Consider the following 23,024-nt stretch of genomic DNA (forward strand, 5'->3'; position numbering starts at 1 on the left):
CTCCCATATTTTAATTTATGATTTTTCATTCTTTCTCCATTTATTACAATAGATTCTAAAATATTGTTCTCACAATAGGACTATCATCTCTAGTACACTTAAGGACCATTTCACAAGTATTTTTTTTCCTGAAATAATTGAGTTTGCTGAAATAAACAACTCACCTCAGTATTTTTCATCTCCCTCTAATACAAATGTATTTAATTCCTATAAATATGAGTGAGGCCAGTCAGGAAATTAAACATATTTGTTTTCCACAGAGTATGTGAGCTATTAAGTTATGTTACATTTATTATAGATCATGTTTGCTATTTGGCAAGATAATTTGAATGATTGAGAACAATATTTTTGAACATGTAACAATGGAAAAACAACCAGAGAGCAGGATGAAGAAAATGTTCCTTATAATAGCTACTTCAAATAAAATATTCTATTGTGATTCAAGCACAAATTTGCATATACAATATGTCACTCTATATTATGCATACTGTTCATTTTCATGGCTCATATATGTATGTATATTTACCTCAAATAAGTATTATTTATATCACTTAATCTTTTCATCTGGACTGCCAGTAATGTATGCATGTATTCCTATTATATCTTCCTTCCAGCATCAAATATGTGGATGTTTTCTTGGCTTTGTGCCATTTTAATTATGCTGGTTATTGCAAATATGAACACAATTGCAAAGACCACACCATATACCAACTTTATGAAGAAATCTGAGGGAAAAGAGATGCCAAAGGGTATAAAGCCATCCAGTGGCCCACCAATGAAAGAAGAAGAAACCTCTTTCACTGAAATGGCAGAACCAATCACAGAACGCTTGCCCCTGGATTCTGTCTTTGGCACTGCTACCCTCTTCCCTTTTGAAAACTTCTCTCTTGATACAGCTGATTTCCTTTTGAAGTGTTGTGATTGTTGTTCTCCTGTACCAGGACAGAAAGGAGAACGTGGAGAGACTGGAAAACCAGGTAATTGAAGATATATAAAAATCTTACTTCTCATCTATGCATCTGTAGGGTTGAGGTGTAGATTGGAGGGTGAAATCTCTGTAAGAGTTTCTGCCTTGTCATAAGAGTGGAGACAAGCCAAGATGTAATATTGTGACAAGTGCAAATGGGTGCTGTGCAGTTTAATATGGTAGTTACTGGCCAAATGTATAAAGGAGCTGTGGTGGTGCAGTGCTTAAGGCATCTGACTGCTAACCAGAGGTTGGTGGTTCAAACCTACCAGCTGCTCCATGGAGGGAAAATAGGACAATCTACTTCCATAAAGATTTACTGCCTTGAAGACCCAGTGGAGGTCACTATGAGTTGGATTCAATTCCATGACAGTGAGTTCAGTTTGGTTTTAGCCAAATGTGTGATGCAGTGGTTAAGTACTTTGCTGCTAACTGAGAAGCTGGTAGTTCAAACCCACCAGTCACTCTGGGGGAGAAAGATGTGGCAATCTGCTTTCATAAAGATTGTTGGAAATATTATGGAGCAGTTCTACTCTGTCCTATAGGGTCACTATGAATTGTAAACAATTTGACGGCAATAGGCTTTTTTTTTTTTTTCCATTTAGCCACATGTGGCTATCGATATTAACATCAAAATTTAACAAGATGAAGAATTGAATTCCTCAGTCACATTTCTGACATTTCAATTGCTCAATAGCCACACCTGGCCACTGGCCATTGTATTGGGCAGTACAAACCTACAGCATTCCTTTATTCCAGAAAATTTCAATGGACAGTGCTGGGTAGAGCAAAGATTGAGTCCACCAACCCCAGCATTAGTGCTGTAGTTCTTCGAGCTACACATATCAACTACCAGTACATTCTTTTCACTAATGGTTGATTTTAAAAGGGTAAATGAAAATTTTGTTCTCTAATAAGAATTAGTGTTGACGGATGGATATTTGGAGTGCTATTTGTCATTGGGATTAGAAATGGAATGCCTGTGAGGTGGAGAATACAGAATTCAGTTTACTCCTCATTGAAATTCTGAAGCAACACTGTATCCTTGCCCAGCAATTTTCTCCATTAAAAGCCATGGTTATGCATCTCAAAATTTCAAATGTCTTTAATATATGCATAATGAATGTACTCTCAGTTTTACTGTAATGCATTCAGCTTTTACATGTCATATACCAGAGGATTCAAGGTAAAATAAAGATCAAAATGTCAACTTCACATTGACTATTTCCTGAAAAAAGAATTTATGTAACTATTTTTCGTGTCTTGCTTGAAAAATCTCAACTTATAAAATCAGTGATTACATACCCTCATTAAGCTTTCCATTCATTCCATCTCAGTGGATGGGCCTTTCAGGAAATGTGCTGAATATTTATGCAGATCTGGATTAAAGGGTGAGGAAGCTCCACAGCAGTGTAGGGCACCGGGCTTTCAGGGGTACTAAAGCATTATTGGAAATGTTAATGAGATTGAGGAACTATACATATTTACCAGAACTTCTCTTAGGGAGAATACCATATCTCACTGGCAAGCTGCTTGAGGTGGAAGATGAAAACCTCAAGGACACGGCCAAGTAAACATCTTGTCACTAAACTGCCTTCTAAGGACTATGGGTTTTGTAACATCAGTGCTTTTGTTTTATCCAGGAGTAAATTTGGCTAGGCTGTTCTCAGTCTCTCCCCTAAATACAAGTCTAAGAAATATTTTCAATGGGTGTGATGTTATTAGCCTGTCTGGAGTGCTCATATGTCTTCATCTGACTGGTTCTGCTGTGAAGCACAGTATTTAGGAACCAAGATTGTCAAGTCCAACACAGTCTTACCTTACAGAAAATTTGTTACTTCTCTAAATCTCAATATCAAAATAGTAAAATGGAGTAAGAATGACACCAAATGCATGGAGCTGTTGAGACAAATGAAATAGTCCATGTAAGGACTCAATATGATACCTGGTATACAGTACACACTCAATGTTCAGTTTTATTTTTACAGGTAGTTGTGGTGGGTCTCATGGAATGTTCGGAATTGGATATGAAAACGTCCTGTTTTTGAGACCTACAGAAATATATTCATTCTGGCTTTGCCAATGTTTTTTAAAAAACACTGCTTTCTTTAATTTTTTTTTTTTTTAAATTTCGAGTTACATATCTAGTACAAATGCAACATTAAACAAACTTGATAAAAGAACATAAACCTATTCAAATGCAACTATTTTCATCATCACCTGTCAGTCTTATAATATGAACACACATAATATATATGCATACATCACATTTTTTATTATCTACTTTTTAAAATTACAAGTCTAAATTTGCCTTAGGCATTTGACTGCTAACCAGAAGGCTGGCAGTTCAAACCCATTAGCCGCTCCTTGGAAGGAAAGTTGGGCAATCTACTTCCATAGTGACACTGCCTTGGAAACCCACGGAGGGTCACTAAGAGTCAAATCCGACTTGATGGCAGTGAAATTTTTATTTTTTCCTGAATGAAAACGTTTTGATGTGTTCAGATATATCTAATAGCTAGTGAAGATAAATTTACATTCAAAATTTCATCTCCACTTCTCTCTTTATTTCAGTTATAAAAATAGCTACATAGTATGTGCCAAGTTTCTGGGTAGAACAAACAGTTAACGCTCTTGACTGCAAATTGAAAGGTTGGATGTTTGAATCCAACTGGATGCACTGTGGAAGAAATGCATTGAGATCTACTTCCAAAAAATCAGCTATTGGAAACCCTATGGAGGCACAATTCTACTCTGATGCACATGGAGTTGCCAAAAGTAGGGACTGACTTGGTGGCAGCTTGACTAGGCTTTGTGCTAAGAACTGTTAGGTACTTTATAGTATTTCAAATTTTGATACAAAATATTAAAATTATTACATTTTACCTAAGATTTAATCATATTTCAGAAAGTTTAGGGAATTCTAGAGGTTATATTACCTGGAAGTGTAGAATCTGGAGTCAAACCCTGTGTGCCTTTAAGGTCCAGCTCTTCCCATCATGTTCAATTTATGGTATTTACACTAATCCACCCCAGGTGTACATCTCACCTGGATGTAAAGGGCAGCCTCCCTGTCCCTGTGCCCTTGTGTGTAGCTGCTATTTGCTCCCTGTGGCACAGCTCCTTGTCTTTTCCTTCAAAAGTATAATCACATGGAGCATTTGGAGGCAATTAAGAAGGGGAGACATTGTAAAGTGAAAAGTAACCAGCTATCTTGGTCAACCTCTGCTCCCTTTCCTCTGTTTTCTTTCTTTATTTCCGTCCCCTTGTCTTTTACTGACAGAGGATTTTAACAACACCTTTGGTTACTGGAGGCTGCCTTTGACCTTAATCTCCATCACAAGTGATTTATTAAACTCTGTTACAAAAAAAATACTATGTTCTTCCAAAGAGGAGTTCTGTTGAGTATATTTTTTTTCCATTCCATCAATCTTAATTATAATAATGAGGGTGAAACTAAGATGAAGTACTATTATTTCATTGAGTACATTTACCTATATAGTTCACTTTTTCAAAATCTGGATATTATTCAGCACCTGATTTTATTGGTAACTTGTGTCAGTGAGGTGCAAATGGGAATGTCCAGTGCCACTGAAACCCAAGCAGAGAGTCCACTGATGCTGCAGGAGGGCGGGCCCAGGGAGGTGCGTCCACAGCGGGTCACCGAGTAGGCTTGGGTCAGCTTAGTGGCAGTGCTTGACTTTATCAGTAATACTGGGACCACAGATTACTAGCTGGCACTCTCCTGACTCCAGTGCTACTGAAACCGAGTGGATCTTTGGTGCTGTGGGTGTACCATGGAGGCAGGAAGTTGTCTTGGGTCAGCTTTTTGGTGCTGAGGGGCCTCAGGAGCAGGGTTTTTGCATGTGTCTGAGCTTGGCAGAAAGTGGCAACCCCCTAACAACTGGAGTTTTTGCTGAAATTGATTTGTGGCCCTGTGAATAAAAGTACAACATCATCAGCAGCAGCCCACTCAAAGCCCTAGAAATCACTCCTAGCAACAGTGAGCTTTCCTTCTTCCATTCCCAACTACTGCATCAATAACTTCACTCATCCAGTGGGAGAAACCACATTCATCCTCCATAAAAGCTCCCAGTTCAAACTCTAAACCCTCTTTATGACAAACAGAAACCCATATCCACATTCCACACAGTGATTCCACCATCACAAAGAAAACTGCAGAGCAACCCAGCATACCTGAATTAATAACTCAAAAAACAAAATACACCAGCTTCACCTTTTCAAGATATTAAACCGTAAAACCAAGACAAAACAAATCAATACATAACCAACAGTTAAAGACAACATCAAAATGTCCAGGGAACAATAAGCAACCTCAAATCAGACAACAACAACAACAAAACAGGACAAGACATTAGAAAAAAAAAAAAAAAAAAAGCTCTCATTAAACATGAAGGAAGAGGAGACAATAGAATTATCTGAGAAGGAATTTAGAAAATACGTTTATAGAGCTTCATAAGAGCCTAAGGAAACTCCAAACAGAAACAAGGAGAACACAGACAGTTCCCTGGAAAAACTCAGGAAAATCATTCAAGAACAAAATAACAAGATTAATGCACAATGAGAACTCATACAAAAACAGCAGTTAGACATCCGGAAGATGAATACCAAAATTACAGAATTACACAACACAGTAGAAGCACAAAAGAGTAGATTAGAACTGGTTGAAGAACAGATATCCCAAATAGAAGACAAATCTCTGGACACCAACCTGTATGAAGGAAAATCAGAACAAAGATTTAAGAGAAATGAAGAGAACCTAAGAATTACATGGGATGCCATTGGTAGAAACCACATAAGACTAACTGGAATTCCAGAACAAGAAGAGGTGAAAAAAACCACCAAGAAAATTGTGGTTGTTGTTATGTGCCTTCGAGTAGGACCTGACTCATAGCAACCCTTCCTTGGGTTTCTGAGGCAGTACCACTATGGGAATAGATTACCCCATCTTCCTTCCAGAAATTGTGGAAGACCTGCTAACAGAAAACTTCCCCCATATCATGAAAGAAGAGACTATATTTGTCCAAGAAGCTCCTAGAACTCCACACAAGATAGATCCCAAGAATATATTTCAAGGTAGCCACAGAGAAAATTAACAATCCCCCTAAACAAATTCAAAAGGAAGGAAAACACATGGGTTTAAAAGGCACAAAACCAACAATAAAGAAGAAAAGGGAGAACACAGTAGCCAACAAACTGAACTCAGCACAGAAAAGTATATGGACCAAGGACACGCCAACAATATGACACACACACACACACACACACACACAATAGAATGACAGCAATCATCTCATACCTATAACAAATTACACTCAGTGTGAATGGACTTAATGCACCTATCGAGGGAAGGACAGTGCCAGACTGGATAAGAAGACCCACCAATATGCTGCCTACAAGAGACCCACCTTAGACACAAAGATAAAAACAAATTAAGAGTTAAGGGATGGAAAAATATACACCAAGCCAATGGAAATCAAAAAAGAGCAGGAGAGGCAATATTAATTTCTGACAAAACAGACGTTAAGGTGAAAAACATTATAAGAGACAAAGAATAATATTATATGATGCTGAAAGGGTCAATTGACAAAGAAGATTTTATAATAATAAATATTTATGCACCCAATGAAAGTGCTTCAAAATATGTGAAGCAAATATTAACTGAATTAAAAGGGATAATAGACAACTCTACAATATTAGTAGGAGACTTTAACACATCAGTTTCAAAGAGAGACAGGTCAACTAGAAAAAAACTCAACAAAGATACAGAAGAACTCAACAATACAATCTAACAACTCACCTCATAGACATATACAGAACATTTCACCCAACCAAAACACAATTCACGTTCTTCTCCAGTGCACAGGGATCCTTCTCCAGAATAGACCATATGTTAGGACATAAAACAAGCCTCAATAAATCCAAAAGCATTGAAATACTAAAAAGTGTCTTCTTGGACCACAATGCTATAAAATTAGAAACTAATAATAGGAAGAGCAAAGAAAAAGCATCAAACATATGGCAGCTGAACAACTCACTGCTCAAAAACTACTGGGTAATAGAACAGATAAAAACTGAAATAAAAAAATTCCTAGAAACAAATGAGAATGAAGATACATCATACCAAAACCTATGGGACACAGCATAAGCAGTAGTTAGAGGACAGTTTATAGCAATAAAATCATAAATCAAAAAAGAGAAAAGAAACAAAATCAACACTCTAACTCATCTACTCCAACAACTAGAAATAGAACAACAAAAGAATCCTAAAGTATCTAGAAGCAAGGAAATAATAAAGTTCAGAACAGAAATAAATGAAACAGAAAACAAACAAACAAGCAAAAAACATAGAGAAAATCAGCAAAACAAAAAGCTGGTTCTTCGAAAAGATTAATAAAATTGATAGACCATTGGCAGATCTAACAGAAGAAAAGAAAGAGAACATCCAAATCACAAGAATTGTAAATGAAAATGGTGTCATCACATTTTCATTTCACATCACTGAAATAAAAATGATACTGACAGAATATTACGAAAACCTGTACTCCAACACATTTGAGAGCCTAGGAGAGATGGACAAGTTTCTAGAATCAAAAGACCTACCTAAACTATCCCACTCAGACATAGAAAACTTGAACAGACCTATAACAAAAGAAGAAATCGAACAGTTTGTGAAAAAACTACCCATAAAAAAAGCCCTGGCCCTGATGGTTTCACTGGAGAATTTTATCAAATACTCAGAGAAGAGTTGACACCTATGCTACTCAAGCTATTTCAGAACATAGAAAAAGATGGAATACTCTCAAAGTCATTTTATGAAGCAAGCATAACAAACCAGGCAGACACCAGTGGAAAGGAAAACTATAGACCAATATCACTCATGAACATAGATGCAAAAATCTTTAACAAAATCCTAGCCAACAGAATCCAACAACATATCAAAAAATTAATACACCAAGACCAAGTGGGATTCATACCAGGTTTACAAGGGTGGTTTAACATCAGAAAATCAATCATTGTAATCCACCTCATAAACAAAACAAAAGAACCATATGATTATATCAATCAATGCAGAAAAGGTATTTGATAAAATCCAACATCCATTCCCATTCAAAACTCTCAATAAAATAGGGAGAGAAGGGAAATTCCTCAACATAATAAAAGGTATATCTGCAAAGTCAATGGCCATCATCATTATTAATGGAGAAAGACTCAAGGCATTCCTCTTACTAACAGGAACCAGACAGGGAAACTCTCTACCCTCACTTCTGTTTAACATTGTATTGGAAGTATAGGCCAGGGCAATAAGCCAAGAAAGATAAATAAAAGGCATACAAACTGGCAAAGAAGAACTAAAACTATCTCTTTTTGCAGATGATATGATCCTGTACATAGAAAATCCAAGAGACTCGATAAAAAACTACTGGAACTAATAGTGAAGTTCAGCAAAGTGGCAGGATACAAGGTCAACATACAAAAATCAGTTGGATTCCTCTACACCAACAAAGAGTCCTCTGATAAAGAAATAAGGGAAACAATACCATTTACTATAGCTACTAAAACGGTAAAATATCTAGGAATAAACCTCACCAGAGACACAAAAGACCTGTACAGAGAAAACTATAAAACATTGCTCAAGAGACAACAAGGGCACTACATAAATGGAAGAACCTACCTTGTTCATGGATAGGTAGACTGAATATTGTAAAAATGTCAACACTACCTAAAGCAATCTATACATTTAATGCAATCCTGATCCAGATTTCAACAAAATTTTTAAAGGATATGGAAAAACTAATTACTAATTTCATATGGAAAGGAAAGAGACCTTGGAGAAGCAGAGCACTTCTGAAGAAGAAAAACAAAATGGAAGGTCTCACACTCCCAGATCTTAAGAACTACTATACAGCCACAGTAGTCAAAACAGCATGGTATTGGTAAAATGATAGACAGATAGACCAATGGAACTGAATTGAATGTCTAGATATAGACCCATCCATCTATGGACAACTGATCTTGACAAAGGTCCAAAACCCATTAAATAGGGAAGAGACAGTCTCTTTAACAAGTGGTGCTGGCAAAACTGGATATCTACCTGTAGAAAAATGAAACAAGACCCATACCTCACACCATACAGTAAAACAAACTCAAGCTGGATCAAAGACTTAAATGTAAAACCCAAAGCTATAAAATTCATCAAATATAAAATAGGGGCAAATCTGGGAGCCCTAATTTACAGCATAAATAGACTATCAAGCATAACCCAGAATGTGCCGGAGATAGAAGAGAAGCTAGATGACTGGGACCTTTTAAAAATTAAATTCTTATGTGCATCAAAAGACTTCAACAAAAAGGTAAAAAGAGAACCTACAGATTGGGAGAAAATATTTGCCTATGACATATCTGACAAAGGACTTATCTCCAAAATCTATCGAAAACTTCAACACTTCAACACCAAAGAGATAAATAACTCAATTCACAAATGGGCAAAAGACTTGAACAGACACTTCACCAAACAAGATATATGGACAGCCAACAAACACATGAGAAATTGCTCATGATCATTAATCATTAGAGATGAAAATCAAAACAACAATGAGATATCATCTCACCCCAGCAATAACAGCAAAATTCAACAGGACAGAAAATAACAAATGTTGGCTAGGTTGCAGAGAGATTGGAACTCTTGTGCACGGCTGGTGGGATTGTAAAATGGTACAACCATGTGGCAAACAGTATGGCATTTCCCTAAAAAACTGCAAATAGAAATACTATTTGACCCAGCAATCCCATTACTAGGAATTTATCCTAAACAGGTGAGAGATAGCACAAAAACAGACATATGTACACCTATGTTCATTGCAGCACAATTCACTATAGCAAAGTGATGGAAACAACTTAAATGCCCATCAACAGATGAGTGGGTAACCAAATTATGGTACATGCACACAATGGAATGCTATGCAACATTAAAGAACAATGAGGGATATGCGAATCATCTCACAACGTGGATGAACCCGAAGGACATTATGCTGAGTGAAATAAATCAATTGCAGAAAGACAAGTACTGTATGAGCCCATTACTGTAAAAGGACTTAGAAGGGTTTGCTTGGGAAAGGGAACTCACTTAGTAGATTACCGGGATGGGGAGGGAAGGGGAGGGATGAATTTCAGGCTAGTTGGGGCCCACACACTGACCCGTGGGTGGAGGAGGGATATACGGGAAGGATCTGTGACCACCATGATAACATTAGGAAATGGGAGGACACCGAATTGTGCACATAAGGGATAGACGACAGACACTAATACCAACCAATGTCTCCACAATACTGCATTGCCATTAACACCAAACACCAGGCTACAGAAAAACACATAAACACCTGAGAGGATCAGATGGGATTCAGTGAACAGGAATATACTCTAGATCAAGGATAGATTCAGCTGAGGCTAATCTTGCACAGACACCAGTGGTACAAAATACCTGCATTCCTTACAGAAACAATAGAAGACAGACACAGATAACCATACACTATGGGAGAGAGATCCAATAGATCTACTGTCTCAAGACCATAGTACTGGGGGACACCAGACTTAATTGGCACAACAAAATACATAAAAGCCTTGTTCTGTATCCTACATTGGTGAGTAGCAACTGGGGTCTTAAAAGCTTACAAGCAGCCATCTAAGATGCAGCCAATGGCCTTCTAGTGTCAGAAGTGAAGAAGGATGCAAAAAACAAAACAAAACAGAACAAGGGCATTTGGAAGCAATCAGCCATAGAACACAATGGCCCTGGAGACCAGAAGAACTAGATGGTGCCCGGCTACTCAGGAAACCACTCAGGAAAGGATCAAATCTAGAGATCCTGGATAGAGTGGAAGGGAAAATGTGGAACAAAATCCAAAAACTCAATAATGACCAGAATTAGTGGTCAGATGAAATCTGGCGAAACCCCCAATACTATGGCCCTGGGAATACATTCTGTGCCTGGAATAAAACACACCCCCAGAGGGTAGCTCTCAGCCCAATAGTTAAGAAGTTTTGTACACAGACCACTCGATTCAGGATGACACACCCACATACTCTATGGTAATACATCCCTTAGAGCGGTAGACCACTGGACACCAGAGGACCAACATTCAAATTGAGGAAATGCAGGAGTGCATAAATATGAAGGGCACAGGGAGAGGATTACGGGGTAGGGAGGGGAGGAGACTGGGTTAGGTTGGGCATGGTAAATGGGGAGTGAGACTAAATGCACACATAACATTGAATGTAAAACAAGCTCTTAAAAAAAAAAATCTGGGTATGAATTATTCCAATCAGGCTTTGTTACAAGGGCTGAGAACAAGCTTGAATAGGGCTAGGTTGCAGGAAGGAATAATTACTTTAGTTTTGCAGTCCTTGTGTGGACCAGGTGAGTGGCAGGGGACCTGGACTTCCTGTATGAGCAAGAATAGGAGTTAAGGCACCCAATGAGGTCTGAGGTTTGCCTACCTCAGCCTAAACCTCTGGTTTCAGCCATAGTGCTCTTCTTTCAGTTTCTTAAAGACTCCATGGATTTTTCCATTTTTGCTTTTCTCAAAATACGTGTCCACTTATTCATTTATTTATTTATTTTTACCTTGGTAACTCCTAGTTCCTTCTGTGAGTCTTGGGCAAATGTCATTTTCTCAGGGAGGCCTTCTCTGACCCTATACAGATAAATTAGAGTCTTTTACTGTAATCTACAATAGAACCTTCCTACTTTTTCTTTATATCACTAACTCAAACCCCCCAAACAAATAAAGAAACTAACATACAAAAAACTTACTGCCATTGAGTCCATTCTGACTCATAGCTACCTCCATTGTGTTTCCAAGGTGGTAAATGTTTATGGAAGTAGATTGCCCCATCTTTCTTCTGTGGAGTGGCTGATGGATTTGAACTGACAACCTTCTAGTTAGCAGTCAAATGCCTTAGATACTATGCCACCAGAGCTCACTAACCACAGTGTGGCAATTTCCATTTATTTGTGTGGTTGGTTACGTGCTCAGTGTTTATCCTTAATGGACTCTCAGTTCCATAACGGTAGATCCTGCCAAAATTATCAAAGGCTACATTCCTAAAACCTAGCAAGATGTTGGGAGGTCTAAGCAAAAGTTCTTGAATGAATAAACAGATGAATGGCTCGGAAATCCAAAAGTGCTAAGTAATATATTTTTCCTTACAATATGAAAGTGTGGTCCACATGAGGTTAACTGTCAGATAATCATTTTGTTCTTATTTGATATAGTATTGCTTCCTTGAGTCATTTGCTTACTGCCATGAATCCAATGACAAGTACTAATGGATTCAATTTATCTATTCAGGTAATACAAAATTGCAAATCAGACAAAAATATTGTCCTTAGAGCCCTGTAATAGTTTATTTTCACCCAGATTTTATCATTAGGACATTGACTGTTACTGGTCTCAACAAAATGGTTTTTTTCTTTTTTTTTTTTTTTTCCCTGCACAAATGGATTTCAAAAGAGCACTTTTCTACCCTGATGATTTTTACATCCCATTTTCAGGTCCAAAGGGAGAATCTGGTGAAATGGGGATTCAGGGGCCACCAGGAGTCCTTGGGCCCCAAGGCCTAAAAGGCCAGAAAGGAGAGAAGGGTATGTAATTACTCATTATTATGTCAAAAACTCAAGAGAGACTCTGTGTCATTTTTCAGGAGAGTGACTTGCTAAATAAATACTGGCTTCTTGCATGTGGGCCATTGTTAAAAAATGTGGTAAAGTATATTGTGAGTTATATTTGATTTCACAATGTTAACTTAGATAGCCAATTGAGAAAATTAAACCTCCCTGGTAACATTACACACAGACACACATACAAGCCCTCGATACAGCTTTCCTACCTCTCATCTGCTACCAGTCACTGGAAGCCATAGGTCCCTTCTTATATACTCCCCCACTTCCTCACCATGTGAATTAATTTCTTACTGTTTAGAATTAATGAGAGCAAGCAATACTTCAGACTATTCAGTGTAGGTGGGTAGCTTGCCTACTAAGGAGAATATGATGTATTCTTTTCTTTACCCTGAAACCAAAGGCAGTGTCAAAGGTGGGAGAGAACTGAATTAAAATTGAGGAGACAAAGTTTGTAACAGTGACCTTGGACAAGTCACCTTACTTCACGAGGAAATTGAAAAGAGTGGACTAGATATTTATTTATACCCTGTCTGCTAGCAAAGAAGATTTGCAGCTATGAGTACTGCTACAACTCTTTTACAGCTCAGAAATTCAGTAACTCCAGAGATGTATTCAGTAGAGAGGGCTTCCTGCCTCAGGAAATTCCTGATTCTGTAAGTGCTTAAAGATGTTGAAAGAAGGTTACAAATTCACTGGGACGTTTAGAAATTCCTCAGAGAATACTGCCAGCCTGGAGAAAGACTATCTATCCATCAAGTTAAAGGTTTTAGCCTCAGTGTCACATGTCAAAAGACCTAATATCATCTATACATCACCCTTCACATGGCTCAGGAACTGCCTAACTCATTTCTGGTAGAACATTCAGTAAAGTAATTACTCAAAAAAGATGGTAAAGTAAGAGAGAGCTACTTCACACTTGTCAGTTATGCGATTTTCATTCTCGGAAACATTTAATCCTTTTGTGGCTGAATTACGTTAGCAGAAAAGCCTGTGAAATAAAGATGAGTGATGAACCTCCCTAGTGATTCATACATTTTGGAAACTAGACTTCTGGAAGTAGAAGAAAAAGCAGAGAAGTATCATAAGATAAAGTTCTTAAGAATATGCTTTGATGAAGGATCAAAAGTAGAAATTCATTCAGCTGGTCTCTTTTTATCAAGTGGCAACTCTACTTTACTTTTACTTCCAGACTTAGGTTGGACTCTTGGCTAAGATGTTAGCAAACAAACAAACAAACAAACAAACAAATAAATAAATAAATAAATAAATAAATGACTTGAATGACTGTATTCTGGTTAATCACTACTTGAGATGAGTAAACTCTGCGTAAGCAGTTGAACTCCTTAAAGGAATTGGAGAACCAGAGTGATTGTGGATGTAAAGGTCAATATTGGAGTATTGACAAAGACTGGGAATAAATTTGCTCCTTCATTTCCATTCAGGGTTAGGTTCTCTCCAAAGGCATTCGAACATTTTACTTATCATGCTCAGGGATCCCTTCCAAATTTAGTATTTTATGTGGAGTGGTAATAAACTTAGAAAGCTCTGCTGACTGGCTGATGGTGGGATTTTCCACGTTGGTCTTAGGAAATTTGGGGCCTCTTCTCTCAAGACTTCTAATTTGACTCAAGATTTCTTTTAACCTAGAATTATTTTTGAAAAGTCAGATAAATTGTAAATAGAATAGTTGACAAAATGCTGCCCGCCAATATTAAATGTAGTCATGTTTGACTTTATACACATTTTGAACTTTTTTTTTTCATATTTCAATTTTCCTGTGGTAAAAGTGGTAGGAAAAATATCTGGTCTGCCTTTCTTGGAGGGAGGTCTTATAAACTTTTGTAAATGAAAAATGTCCCAGTTTATTAATGAGCTCTGTTGTATGAGCCTCTCTACTATATGAGAAGTTGTATTAATATTGAAAAAAGAAAAAAGCAATCATGTAGAGGGCTTGAAGCAATACCTAGCACAAAGCAAATGCTTAGTAAGAGTTAGCAATTATCATCATCACTATTATTATTAATAAGGAGCTCTGGTGGCATAGCAGTTAAAATGTTCAGCTGCTAACCAAAAGATTCATGGTTTGAACCCACCAGCTGTTTTGTGGGAGAAAGATGGGGCAGTTTGCTTCCATAAAGATTTACTGCCCTGGAACCCTATGAGACAGCTCTACTTTGTCCTATATTGTCACTGTGAGTCAGAATCAATGCAATGGCAATGGGTATTATTATTTATAATTAAAATGAATCAGTATGATTGCACTGTAACAGGATGGGCTTTTGACTAGGCCCGGTATAGAAACCCATGTCACGGTAAGAAGGCAAATATCTAAAAGCACTGCTCTATTTTTTCAAACATAAATTGTCACAGTTATATAATTTGTCCACAGAGTATATGAAAAATATGACAACACAAACGAAAATTGTCTGCTCCTGATGTTTTATGTGAAGGACAAATTTTTTTCTGGATGGGTTTTTGTTAAGATTAGTTGTAGCCAACTGTGAATACATGCTCTGGGATTAAACTTGTGTGGTACATGGCACTCTTTCTCAGGTATTGTCAGGCATGCAAAGAAGAAAACATTCAGTCATTCAAAATTCATAATTGTATACATATATATGCCACTTGTCAGAAAGAAGATTGGGCAATCTACTTCTGTAGACATACTGCCTTGGAAACCCAAGGAGGGGTTGATGGCAGTGAGCTTTTTTGTTTATATATATATGTGTGTGTATATATATATATATATATATATATATATATGAGTGTCCTGAGTTTTATGAGAGGTTTCTATGGGAATGCTGAAGGAAAAGATAAATTCTGTTTAAGCAATTTGCAGTGCCTCCAAATCTCCCATAAATGGTTTACTATTAATTATAATAAAGTGTACTTAATGGATATCAGTACCCCCCCACACACACTATTTTATCTTTAAACCATTTAAATGTGACATGATGGTGAAATGGGTGATAGGTATATCATAAATAATAGTTGGCAAATAAAAGATAATCTTGGTGTTATTTTAGGTCTTAAAGGAGAACGTGGGGACCAAGGAACAAATGGGCCTCCAGGATATCCAGGAAAACCGGGAGAACAAGGTAGAGCATAAAATATTACCTACTGTGTATGGGCATGTGTGGAGTATGACACCTATTTTTCTTGTTTGTATTTAAAGTTATCATCAGTGGGGAAGATAAGGAGCTGTGGTGGTATAGTTGATAAGGCATTTGACTGCTAACCAGGCCAGTGGTTCAAACCTATCAGCCAGTCCAGGGAAGGAAGACAGGGCAATCTACTTCTGAGTTACAGCTTCATCCTCAGAATCCCAACCAACAGGGGTCACTATGAGTGGGAATTGACTCGACAGCAGTAAGTTTTTTTTTTTTTTGAGTGGGTAAGATGAAAATATAAATTGGTATTATTTTCTAATAATTCTGTGTACTGACTAGACATAGTGTTAGCAGCAGTGGTCTGGAGTTTAGAAACCAGATAAAGATATAGGATCTCACTGCTCTAATTGTTCTTGGGAAGAAAACACTTGAATCTTTCTGGGTCTCAGTTTTTGTTTTCTTTTTTTTTTTTTTTTTGCCTGTAAGATTTTGTGTTTGGATGGAAAAATGGGGACTTAGGAGAATATTTGGGTTAAGCCAAAATGCAAAGGGTAATGAAATACAATGGGCAACAGTATTTCTACTAATCTTTATTTTCTTAAATGTAAAAAACAAAACAAAACAACTCTATATATGAGGTCTAAATATAGGCTATTCTTTCTTGGCAGCATTAACTTTATCTTTTAAGAGGCAGTGACATTAGATTAATTCCTTAGTATTGTAGTCGTTGTTATGTGCTGTCGAGTTGGACCCGACTCAGCGACCCCTCCTTGGGTTTCTGAGGTGATATCACTATGGAAATAGATTGCCCAACCTTCCTTCTGAGGAGTGGCTGGTGGGTTTGAACCGCCAGCCTTCTGATTAGCAGTCAAGTGCCTTAGTATAAGAGACTCTAAATAAACAAATAAAAGAAAGCTTTGTCATAGAGTCAATTCCAACATATGGTGACCCCATGTATTATGGAGTAGAACTATACTGCATAGAGCATTTTGGCTGCAATCTTTATGGAAGCCAATTGCCAGATTTTCTTCCCTTGTAACTCTGGATGAGTTTGAACCTCCAACCTTTTGATTAGTAGTCAAGTGCAAACCCTTTTTACCACCAAGGGTACTTCCCAGGCACAGCCATTACTGAGGCAGAATTAGTTTTCCAGGTCCCAGGTAGAAGATTTTGTTTTTATTTTGTTAGCTTTGTGGCAATAGCATGTTGTGTATACTCTGTGCAATCCTTAAACATCATTTTAATTTTCTGTTTCAGGCAGCCTTGGTTCTAAAGGGGATAAAGGAAGCATTGGACTGGCAGGAATGAAAGGACAAAAAGGCTCCAAAGGGGATGCATGTGTGAATGGCACCAGAGGAGATAAAGGCGATAAAGGAGATCGAGGAGCAGAGGGTTCACCAGGCTTACGTGGAGAACCCGGGGCCAAGGGTCAGAAGGGGGAGATGGGGGCAAAGGGCTACTGTGGAGATTCTGGGGAGAGGGGAGGAAAAGGGCAGAAAGGTGAGCAGGGCATGAAAGGAGAAAAAGGTTGCAAAGGAGACATTGGAATGGAAGGCAAAAGTGGCCCACATGGTCTGCCTGGGGCCAAAGGTGATCCAGGGGTTAAAGGAGCAAAGGGAGAACTAGGTCCTCCTGGCCTTGTGGGACCAGCTGGGCCAAAGGGTGAGATTGGGAACAAAGGAGCCCGAGGATCTATTGGGAAGAAGGGTTCCCGTGGCCTTAAAGGCTCCAAGGGTGAGGTGGCTGGAGCCACTAGGTCAGCTTTCAGTGCTGCTTTATCAAAGCCTTTTCCTCCTCCCAACGTCCCTATTAAATTCGACAAAGTTCTCTATAATGACCAAGGAAATTACAGTCCCATCACTGGAAAATTTAATTGTAGTATTCCTGGAGCATATGTGTTTTCCTACCACATCACTGTGAGGGGTCGTCCTGCTGGAATTAGCCTGGTGGCTCAGAATAAGAAGCAGTTCAAATCCAGAGAAACTCTCTATGGTCAAGAAATAGACCAAGCCTCTCTCCTCATCATCCTGAAATTAAGTGCAGGGGACCAAGTCTGGCTGGAAGCTTCAAAAGATTGGAATGGTGTCTATGTCAGTGCTGAGGATGACAGCATTTTTGCTGGATTTCTTTTGTACCCAGAAGAGCCTCCTGGAATTTCTTAATAACTTAATAAATTTGTGTCTTAAGTGCTGTAGTTTGGGTTTAGTGGTATCAATCAGGTAACAGAGTAGTTCTTTTGAAAACATAATTCATTTTTTTTCATGATTAAAGAAGTATACAGAAAAAAATCCTATCATCCAGAGTATATTACTGTTCATGTTTTAAGACATCACCTATATTTACTTGTATTTGAAAACATGTGCCTCCTAGTTGTGTAGTTGGATTTTTTCCACTTACCATCATAATGGCATCTCTCATGCCATTTAAATAATAATGTATATAGAAATATGAAAGATTTGTAGTTAATGAATATATTTTTACAAAATGCCTTCTAAACTCACTGCCATCGAATCTATAGCTTCTAAAACCATGTGTCATTCCTTTCTGTGTGAGTGTGAGGCTATGAGCTGACACACTATGATGTCAGGCATTTCTCAAAAGTTTCTGATTGTTTTGGGAGGCTTGCTTTCCCACAAAGCATAGTTATTCTCATGTTAGTTTAATTCAGGGAGAATACACAGAAATAGCATTAAAGACTAGCTGAAACATCTTTAAAATTTATTAGTGTGTGTTTACTCAGTGCATAAGTGTATTATATGAACTTCTGTGTTGTGTAAAATGTAGAAAGCAAATTAATAAAGACATTGCTCAATCACAGCAAGGGTGATGCCATTCATCAAATCATTGTGCTTAGAAGAGCTGACTGTTCTGAATGATTCAAGAATAAAATGAAATGATTATTGATCTAAAATTTCAGTCCTTTCGTGGCAGACATTTGATTAGGATAAATTTTCATTATGATTGTCTCTAAAATAATTAATTTCGGTTATTCAGTGATAACACTGCTGAGACAGCTGAGGGTTTGGGAATTGACTTGCCATGTGAATGTTTAATGACTCTGTTAATATTTAATAATTCAGTGGCTTCGTTTTTTAAAAAGCAAATTTATTGAAACCAAACTGAATTTGCTTCAATAAAGGCCCATAGTTAGGGAGATTTGTGAGTTAAGCCAAAGATCAGATGAAGGGGAACTTCCTGGTTTTGCTCTGCCAACTTTGACGACCATTATTCATCTTTGAGAATCTCATCCACTTATTGGGACTATGTTTCCCAAACTGTGTTCAGAGGAGAACTATTTCTAGAAGTTGTTATGCATTACTAGAAAAAAAAGGTTCTGTGGTCAAATGTTTGAAATGATATATTATATATTCTCTTTTTGAAAATTCATAAAACACATGAGTGTTTTTGCTAATGCTCCCATGGAAAAGAAATTAGTTTAGTGCCATTTTATCCAAGGATTCCAAATTTATTTGGTTTATGGAGTTCACTGATGAACGTCTTTTGGAACACAGTTGTGTAGTATATCAATTTTGGAAATTTTATATTATTTCCTATCCAACAATTACCCAGCAGACTGAGGAAAAACTAATTATAATTTAGCACTCCTGACATTCCCCCCTTTCTTCAACACTTTTCCACTGCTTAGACTGTACTATTTCTTTAGTTGTGGCTGTGCTGGTGTTTTTTAGAGGGAGAATAAGACAATTTGTAAGTGATTAAAGAATGTTTGCAGATAAAATTTTCTTTCTTTTCCAATTTGAGGATTGCACAGTGAAGAGATTTAAAGACTTTGTTTGTATGTTCTTATAGATATATTTATTTATTTATTTTTATGTCTTCTTCATTGGGTTGGAAGGACTTGGGGAGGATGCTAGTAGACTAACATAGGGAGATGGAATAGTAAACCACAGAAAAAATGTTATATAAATGCAGCTGTCAGAAAGTCAATTATGGAGAAACAACTCACATATAGAATATATGATACCCAGGTGTGTGTCTTATATGTGTGTTTGTTTTAGGCATTTCATATGAAGTTTGAAGTTAAGGACTTGGGGTGAGGACCCAGGATTGGTGGTTAATTATGAGCTTTTTCCCCAGGGCTTCCAAACCAGGGAAAAGGTCAGCCTCTGGAAATGACTTTGGGCGGGTGAATTCTAGATTCTTTATACCACCCTCTGCTGGGAGAGTGGAGAAGTGACACTACAGAGTACCTCTTTCAACCATACAGTGTCCCCATCTTGTTAAAATAGAAAAAAAAAAGAGAGTATCTTTTCCTTCTGTAATGAGTTTAATTGTGTCCCCACAAAATATATGCTAAACTTCTAACCTCCCAGTCTGTGTTAATGTGACCTTGTTTGGAAACAGGGTCTCTGAAGATGTTTCCATTAATATGATGTCATACCTGAGTAAAGTAAGTCCTAATCCAACATGAGTTGTGTCCTTCCAAAAACAGAAGAAACACAGAGGGAAGATGGAAAAGTGAAGACAGAGGCAAAGATTGGAGTAAAGCATATATCTATAAGCCAAGAAATACCAAAGATTGCCACGAGCTAGCAGAAGCTAGAAGAGGCAAAGAAAGATCTTTCCTTAGAGACACCAGAGAGAACATGGCCTTCCTGACACCTCAAATTCAGACTTCCAGCCTCCAATACTGTGAGACAATACATTTCTGTTATTTTAAGCAACTCATTTTGTGTAATTTTCTATGCAATGTTAAGAAATACACAGCCCTAAAGATTTGAGTACCACCCCTACCCTGTTGTGGTTGCTGTTGTGTACTCTCTAGTTGATTCTGACTCATAGTGACCCTATGATTCCTACCCTAATGACTACCAAATATACAGACCTTTTAGCTGAATGCCCAATGTGTTAACCTGCTGACTTGACATCTCAAGCTTACCATGACAAAACCAAGCTTCTGAAATTACCCCTAACTTCTCCACTCACACCCTTCCCTAACTCACGTAATGGCAACTTCTTCTGCCCTGAAATTTCTACTATTTGATTTTTTCCTTCATGCTCAAATCCAATCTTTCAGGACATCCTTTTGTAGTTTCCTTTAGAATGTATCCAAATCCCTTCCGAATTTGACTACTTCTCACATCCTCCTGACATTCTGGGCATGGTACTCTATTTCTTGTGTGAGTTATTGCAGTAACTGCTTAAATGGATTCCCCTAACAAAATATTAATTTAGAGACCATCTGAAAAATAGATTTGATCATCAAAAACTAGATGAATTATGGGATGACATGAAGAACATGATGCACAATGAAAGCAAAAGGTCATTAAAAAGACAGGAAAAGAAGAAAAGACCAAAATGGATGCCAGAGGAGACTCTGAAACTTGCTATTGAGCAGAGGAGGAGCTAAAGCAAATGGAAGAAATGATGAGATAAAAGAGCTGAACAGAAAATATCTAAGAACACCTCAAGAAGAAAGCCAATTATTTGGAATGTGCAAAGGCCTGGAGTTAGAAAACCAAAAAGGAAGAACTCACTCAACATTTTTCAAGTTGAAAGAGCTGAAGAAAAAAAAATCAAGCCTCGAGTTGCAATATTGAAAGATTCTATGGGCAAAATATTGAATAATGAAGGAAGCATGAAAAGAAGATGGAAGGAATACACAGAATCACAGTACAAACAAAGAATTGGTCCATGTTCATCTATTTCAGGAGATGGCTTATGATTAAGAACCAATGGTATCGAAGGAAGAAGTTGAAGCTGCACTGCAAGAATCAGAGAAAAATAAGGCTCCAGGAATTGACAGAATATCTATTGGGATGTTTTAACAAATGGATGTCGAACTGCAGGCACTTACTCACCTAGGCCAAGAAATTTGGAAAACAGCTACCTCATCAATTGATTGGAAGAGATTCATATTTGTACCCACTTCAAAGAAAGTTGATCCCACAGAATGTGAAAATTATTGAACAATATCATTAATATCACACACAAGTAAATTTTTCAAAAGATAATTCACAAATGGTTGCAGTAGTATGTGGATAGGGAACTTCCAGCAATGCAAGATGGATTCAAAAGAGCATGTGGAAAGAGGAATATCATTGCTGATGTTAGATGGATTTTGGCTGAGAGCAAAGAATATCAGGAAGATATTTTACCTGTGATTTACTGATTATGCAAAAGCATTCAATTGTATGGATCATAACAAATTGTGAATAGCATTGAGAAGAATGGGAAATCCAGAACACTTAATTGTGCTCATGAGGAACCTGTACATAACCAGGAGGTTGTCATTCGAACAGAACAAAGGGATATTGAATGGTTTAAAATCAGGAAGGATCAGGGTTGTGGTCTTTCACCATACTTACTCAATCTGTATGCTGAGCAAGTAATCTGAGAAGCTGGACTATATGAAGAAGAATGTGACATCAGAATTGGAGGAAGATTTCTTAACAACTTGTGATATGCAGACGAGGCAACCTTGCTTGCTGAAAGTGAAGATGACTTGAAACATGTACTGATGAAGATTAAAGACTACAGTCTGCAGTACAGCTTATATCTCAAATAAAGAAAACAAAAATCCTTACAACTGGACCAATAAGAAGCATCATGATAAAAGGGGAAAAGATTGAAGTTGTCAAAGATTTCATAGTACTTGGTTCCATAATCAACAACAATGGAAGCAGCAGTCAAGACATCAGACGATGTACTGCACTGGGCAAATCTGCTGAAAAAAACCTCTTTAAAGCAGTGAAGAGCAAAGATGTCTCTTTGAAGACAAAGATGTGCCTAATTGAAGCCATGGTATTTTCAATAGCCTCATGAGAATGTGAAAGCTTGACAATGAATAAGAAAGAGCAAAGAAGAATTGATGCTTTTGAATTGTGGTGTTGGCAAAGAGTACTGAATATATCATGGACTGGCAGAAAAACAAACAAATCTGTCCTGGAAGGAGTAAAGCTAGAATGTTCCTTAGAAGCAAGAATGGCCTTACTTTATTTCACCTACTTTGGTCATGTTGTCAGAAGAGACCATACCCTGGAGAAGGATATCATGCTTGGTAAGGTGGAGGGTCAGTGAAAAAGGGGAAGACCCTCAACAAGATGGACTGACACAGTGGCCACAGCAATGTGCTCAGGTATAGCAAGGATTGTGAAGATGTATGACCAGGCAGTGTTTTGTTCTGTTGTACGTAGGGTCTCTATGAGTCAGAGCCAACTTGATGGCACCTAACCACAACAACAACATGTGAGGGGCCCAGGCCAAAATAGAAATAGGGTCC

The 23,024-nt window shown here is 37.6% G+C and overlaps 1 protein-coding gene across 1 annotated transcript; it reads left to right on the forward strand.

Moving 5' to 3' along the window:
* Positions 1-622: 622 nt before the first annotated feature.
* On the forward strand, positions 623-17,943 carry OTOL1 (otolin 1). The gene is made up of 4 exons (XM_007948771.1): positions 623-977; positions 12,543-12,632; positions 15,698-15,769; positions 17,039-17,943. The coding sequence occupies exons 1-4, from the start codon at positions 623-625 to the stop codon at positions 17,941-17,943; spliced, it is 1,422 nt and encodes a 473-aa protein (XP_007946962.1).
* The last annotated feature ends 5,081 nt before the right edge of the window (positions 17,944-23,024 follow it).

This window comes from Orycteropus afer, unplaced genomic scaffold (genome assembly GCF_000298275.1).
Source record: "Orycteropus afer afer isolate SDZICR_OR568_19922 unplaced genomic scaffold, OryAfe1.0 scaffold00223, whole genome shotgun sequence".
NCBI lineage: Eukaryota > Metazoa > Chordata > Mammalia > Tubulidentata > Orycteropodidae > Orycteropus > Orycteropus afer.